Source organism: Varanus komodoensis, unplaced genomic scaffold, assembly GCF_004798865.1.
Source record: "Varanus komodoensis strain SLA01 unplaced genomic scaffold, ASM479886v1 scaffold71, whole genome shotgun sequence".
In the NCBI taxonomy this organism is placed as follows: Eukaryota; Metazoa; Chordata; class Lepidosauria; order Squamata; family Varanidae; genus Varanus; species Varanus komodoensis.
In genome coordinates, this window is record NW_025336360.1 from 2,112,627 (window position 1) to 2,118,217 (window position 5,591).

General features: G+C 52.0%; 2 protein-coding genes across 6 annotated transcripts in view; one reads left to right on the forward strand and one right to left on the reverse strand.

Moving 5' to 3' along the window:
- Positions 1 to 236: 236 nt before the first annotated feature.
- Positions 237 to 4,263, reverse strand: PPCS (phosphopantothenoylcysteine synthetase). 5 transcript variants are annotated; one of them, XM_044452251.1, is made up of 4 exons: positions 4,053 to 4,071; positions 2,363 to 2,435; positions 1,962 to 2,065; positions 237 to 811 (listed from the first exon to the last, which is right to left on the reverse strand). In XM_044452251.1, the coding sequence occupies exons 3-4, from the start codon at positions 2,052 to 2,054 to the stop codon at positions 494 to 496; spliced, it is 411 nt and encodes a 136-aa protein (XP_044308186.1). In that variant the 5' UTR covers positions 2,055 to 2,065; positions 2,363 to 2,435; positions 4,053 to 4,071; the 3' UTR covers positions 237 to 493. The 5 variants fall into 5 exon arrangements, with proteins under 5 accessions (XP_044308186.1, XP_044308187.1, XP_044308188.1 ...); XM_044452252.1 differs by lacking the exon at positions 4,053 to 4,071 and adding an exon at positions 3,590 to 3,607; XM_044452253.1 differs by lacking the exons at positions 2,363 to 2,435; positions 4,053 to 4,071 and adding an exon at positions 4,244 to 4,263.
- The window catches only part of ZMYND12 (zinc finger MYND-type containing 12), a 14,078-nt gene continuing 12,741 nt past the window's right edge, over positions 4,255 to 5,591 (forward strand). The window contains exon 1 of the mRNA XM_044452248.1: positions 4,255 to 4,607. Coding sequence (XP_044308183.1) covers positions 4,492 to 4,607 — 116 coding nt within the window. The 5' untranslated portion in view covers positions 4,255 to 4,491. The remainder of the gene's footprint in view (positions 4,608 to 5,591) is intronic.

A 5,591-nucleotide genomic window follows, 5' to 3' on the forward strand; every position in this document is an offset into this window, starting at 1 on the left:
CAATAAGCAAGGATTCTCCCAACTTCTGGCTTTTGTACAAAAGGAGCCATTCCACACAAGGGTGTCATTTCACTAGGCCTTCACATCGAACAACATTCCACTGTCTCTTCATGCAACAGTGACCTTGGGAAGCCTTAACCAAAGTGTCATATCTGAGCGTACGACAGTAATCAAGACTGTAATTTGCCAGTGCGCCCAAACAAACTGGGATCCCATTCTCTGAGACAAGCCATGACTCTAGATTGTCTCTCTCATTTATATACATTTTATGGTCTCCAAACAGCAGCACACTCATGTGAAGGTGTGCAAAAAATAATCATACTGGGTCAAAATTTCATCTTTTTGATCCTATGTAAACTTGCCATTAAATACTCTATGTACCAGTGATAAAGAAGTATTCCAGTTCCACCCACCACCACCACCACCTCTTAACCATTCTTTAAAGTCTGTTGAGCTGTGAAGATCCAAAGAAGTCATTTTTGCTCACTGGCAGTTATTTCTCCATAAAAGCCCTGTGCTGTAGCTCAAGATGGTTCACAATCTTCTCCTCGATTTCCATGCCTCCAGCTACCTCATCATCAGAAAGCGACAACCGAGTCTCCAGATCCCTAGTTACCACAATCACAGAGGTTCTTCTGGAGTCCAGCACATTGGCTACCACAACCTGATGGCGATATTTCTCCAAGGCCTGCCGCGCTTTGTCAATCAGGATGGAAGGATTCGTTTCTAACTTGAAAGAGATGACAAATGCCTCAGGGGCCCATTCTTTGACCAGAGGAGAGAGCATTTTTGGTACCATCTTCATTGTGATCTGCATCAAGAAGGAAACCAAGTTCAACAGAAGGCACAAACGTTTGCAAGACTAAACACGGAGTTAACACACACATGGCACACGGCATCCTGGCTTAGGTCCTTTAATCGCTCCTCAGCTCTAACTGGTTGATGCCTTTTCACAACTCCTTATTCTGCCCCTAATGCCACATGATAACCTAGCCCAAGCACATTTGAAACTGAAATATATGAATCTCTCTCTCCGCCCCACACATTTATCTCACTTCCCTTTCCTTGTCCTCTTACAGCTCATTGTAAAATGTAAGCTGCTTGGGGCAGGGACTTATCCTTTCATTTGAGGATCCAGTGGGGGTGTTTAATGATAAAGAGCAGTGCACAAATGCTTGCTGTTCTCACAGATTTCTGTGGCAGTGTCTGGCTTTAAAAAATGTATTTTCCTGCCTAGCTTTCTGGAAATCTCTCACAACTCACCAGAGAGGAATTGGGAAGTGGTCTGTAATTGGGCATGTGCTCATTCACACACTGCATGCTATTTTAACAACATTTCTAGCTCTACACCAAGCAAAGACTATGGGTGGCTTTTTGAGCAGGTCATCAGCTCTCACTTAATTATTAAGAATTATGTGCCTCTTCAGAGGCTGAAAGGGAAGTCAAGGAGCTTGGATGAAAGCATGTTTGCAGAATAAGTAAGTCTTTAAGGTGTGCTTGCTTTACAGAGGTTGGGAATCTTCCTCAGCCCTCTCTGGGCCACACAGCAATTCCTCCACTGTACACAGGGTCAAGCTTGCTTGCTTGCCTGAGCCTCTGCACAAAGAGCAGGATGCGTACAGCACGGCGGTTGCTGCTTCTGCCTCTTCCTGGAGCCATCTCCTGCTCTTCTCCTGCCCAGACTTTTAAATTCCCATAGTTTATGCACAGTTCTGCCAACTGAGCTACTCCTCCTCCCTAACAGGGTACTCAGCTGCACAGCACATAGCATGTCCCTTGTTACTGTGGCACAACTCCAGATTCCAGTCATAACTGGGATGAAGCCAGTCACAGAGCAATGTAAAGAAGATGACAGACTCTCTTGTAGAGGCTCCATGAAAAGCTGGAGCAAAACCTCCCTTTAATCCAGGATTTGAGAGTTCTGTTACAGGCCTCCCAAAGGACAAGTCCTCCAGCCGTACCTGGAGGGGTCCATCAGTAGACTGGATCTTATGTTCGGGCATCTCGGAAGCAGGGATGTAGAAATCAGACACAGCTGCCGCTAAGTAGAACATGGCACTGGAACCTGGTAGAAGTTGAGAAAGTGAAAGGTGTGAATGGGTGTCACTGGATGGAGAAACATTAATATCCAGATCTTCACAATAAATCCCTCCATCTGGAAATGCAGATAAAGTTTCCTTGTTGCCTTCTTTGCCAGATTAGATTTCTTCAGCCTGCTCAAATCTGTTTTAAGTCATCTTTACACACTCTGGATTCTAGACAAACCAACTGGTATGACTTTCTTAGTGCATTTTACTCCCATACTGTCAAATGAAGTAAACATGAGAAGTGCAGACTCCTCTTTAAAGCAAAATGTATATACCAGGTTATTGATGTGAAAATTGGCAGCATGCTCTGCTCCTCTCATTTCTGGAACATCCCTCTTCCCCCCTATCCTAAACATAAGAGCAAAACTGGATTAGACCACGGGTTCAGCATTTTGTTCAAACAGAAGTCAATCAGCCAAACCTACAAGCAGGGCATGATTACAAAAGCACCCATAAACCCAAGTTCCTGAGCAACGTATGTACATAGGTGATGGCGGTGGTGAGAAGTGCCTTCCTTCAGCTTCGGTTGATCCATCTCAATCCTACCTGGATGAGAGTTGCCTAGCAACACATGCACTGGTAACCTCCCAACTGGACTAATGTAATGCACTCTATGTGGGGCTGCCCTTGAAGACAGTCCGGATACTTCAGATGGTGCAAAACAGAGCTGCCAGGATGCTGTTGGGGACCAGTAGTTACTCTCACATAACTCCGGTCCTCTATCAGCTCCATTGGCTTCCCACTGAAATCTGGGGCCAATTTAAGGTGCTGGTTATTATTTCAGTTGTGATATATCTAATTTATTATTGTTTAGGATACAGATGCTATTCTTTACTGTTGTATTTATAGATTGTTGTGAGCCATCCAGAGATGGAAGTGATTGGACGGCCTAGAATAATCCTAAATAAATAGGTATGCTGCCTCTGATACAGGAAGTAGGATATTGCCATCAGCACTAGTAGTCACTAACATCCCTATCCAATTTGGCCAATATTCTTTTAAAGCCATCCAAACTGATGGGCACCACAACAACTTATGGAAATGAATTCTACAGATTAACTCTGGGCTCTGTACCTTTCCTTAGATTTGTCCTGAATCTCCCACCACTGGGATTCCTGGGATAACCCGTCTGGGTTCTAATACCTTGGAAGGGGGGAAAATGACTCTTTCACCATTTCCTCTATGCTAGATACAATTTTGTACATTCTCTATGTCTCTCTTTACTTGCCTTGTATCTAAACAGCTCCGGGCAATGTAACTTTTCCTACAGTCAAGAGGGGAGGGGCTAGTTAGGAGATGATGGGCGAGTACCCCAACACGTCCGGGTGGGAGAAGCTGCCCGGCAGGATACGGCTGCAACGCACACTAACTTCACAGTAAGCTCAAGTCAGTGATACGAATTCGGCAGGCCTCGCTCCCAAACAAAGGAGGGCAAGCTGTGGCCGACAACCCCGGGGAGGGGAGAAAGCGGGAGGGGGGCAAGGCCGCCTGGGAAGCCCTACCGAGCGGCGCGAGGGCGCGGGAGGCGGCGCGCAGCAGCGCCAGGTACTCGGCGAGGCTGGTGAACTCGAGCGCCAGGAGCGCATCCTCCTCCCTGGCGCGCCGGTAAGCCTGCAGCGCGGGCACGAGCCCCGGGAGCGCGCCCACGGCAACGTGCACGCCGCGCCCCCGGTCGCCGTCGTCGTGCACGCGCAGCGCGTCCAGCAGGGCGGGGCCGTGAGGCGGCAGGGCGCGCGCCCAGGGGAAGGCGGAGCGCGCGCGGTGCAGGAAGCAGACGCTGTAGCCGGCGCGCACCAGCCGCTCGGCCGAGGCCGCCCCGCGCCGCCCGCTGCTGAAGTTCTCCAGGAAGCGCACCGCCCGCGCCTCCAGCGGCACCTGCGTCCCGCCCGACGTCACCAGCGCCACGCGCCGGCCCCGCGCCTGCTGCGCCGCAGCCCAAACCCTGACGCGCCGCGCCGCCTCGACCTCCGACGGAGTCTCCGCCGGCGCCTCCGCGGCCATCGTCTCCGCCGGCGCCGCCGCTTCCGCTTCCGGGAAGGGCGCCGCCGCTTTTCGATTGGGCGTCACGCTGCCTAGCAACCGCCTATCGCCGCCTCTCGCAGCCCCGGAAGTCTCGCCCTGCAGAGAGGAAGCACGCCACGCAGTCGTAAACTCACCTTGGAGGGCGTGCCGTGAAAGTCAGCACCACGGAGAAGAGGACGGGCAGAGCGACGCCACTCGGCTCCGGGGCCCAAAGGGGGCTTTTCCGGTCGCTCTAGCGCGCTCCGTCACCTCCCCTGTGAACGTCGCTTCACTCCGGGTTGGAGCGGCCTCTTTCCGGCAACGCAGCGGAAGTCCCGCCCTCGCCCCCCCCGCTACCGTGGCAACGGCGCCCCTAGCAACCGTGCGGGACGAAGTGGCGACCATGCGGACGGAGCGGCTCGTGCCGCTTGCGCTGCCCCGCGGGCAGAAGCTGCACTGCGAGCTGTGCCTCGGGCCGGCCACGCTGCGCTGCGGCGGCTGCGGAGTCACCTACTACTGGTGAGCAGGCCACCGTTCGCCTGGCGAAGAGGCCGCGGGGGGATCGGGCCCGGGCGCGAAGCGGGCCGTGCGGGCGTGCGCGAAAGGCGGCCCGCGGGCGCTCAGCAGGGCCGTGCCGCTGGGCCTGAGGCTAACGCCGCTTTTTACAGTGAGAGCTGCACCTATAGTTCGCATAAGTGTCAGATCTATTAGGAAGAGAAGAGGAAGAAATTGAAAGGCTGCATACATATGTGAAAGAATTTGATCTTGAGTATACTAAAATTGGACTTGCCAGCTGGCCAAGACTTGTGCCTTGCTGTCTGCGGCGAAAACAATGTATACTGCGTTTTGTCCAGTCTCGTGTTTAAGGGTTCAGCACTAGGTTTAGAATGGAAAAAGTCTTACACACCCAGCATTCCCTAGTTAGTCATTCGTCAGAGTCGGCTGCTCCAGGGCTCTATCTGGTGCCTCAGACCAGAATAACCACCACACAACGTGTGCAGGATTCAGCCCAGGCCCTGCTGGAACTCAGCCTCATGACGAATGCCAGCTGGGAGACCCGAAGAGAAGAGCTGTCTAAGAGCACACTCTTTCCTTCACTGGCTACCTCAGCAATGCAGGTCTTCTTGAGAAATGTGGTTAAGTTCCTGTATCTTGCCTGAGCCTGCTGCATCCATTTCCTGCCTTGTCTTGCCATGGCCTGCCTTGCTGTCTTGCTCTAGTATCGCAGATGTGCCTGCATCTTGCCTCATCCTTGCTATCTCTGGTTTCTGCCTTGCCATGTATTACCTTGCAGTAGCAATGCAGGTCTTCCTACTAGCTGCAGCACATTGCAACTCCTCTATTTTGCAGCATACTGCCTTGCTGCATCCCTCCTCACCTCAGCAACACAGGTCTCCTGCTTGCTGTCACATGTTCCAGTGCCTGCATCTTGCCTGACCTTCACTCAATCAAATCTTTGCTTTGCCTTATCCTGCTTTGCCTTGCTGCCTTGCCTTGCTTTGC

Bases quoted from the DNA above. Each gene is read 5' to 3' on its own strand.
- PPCS (XM_044452253.1), bottom strand. From the start codon at position 2,054: ATGTTCTACTTAGCGGCAGCTGTGTCTGATTTCTACATCCCTGCTTCC. The intron at 812-1,961 runs GTACGGCTGGAG...TTCTTGATGCAG, and splicing joins CTACTGATGGACCCCTCCAG to ATCACAATGAAGATGGTACC.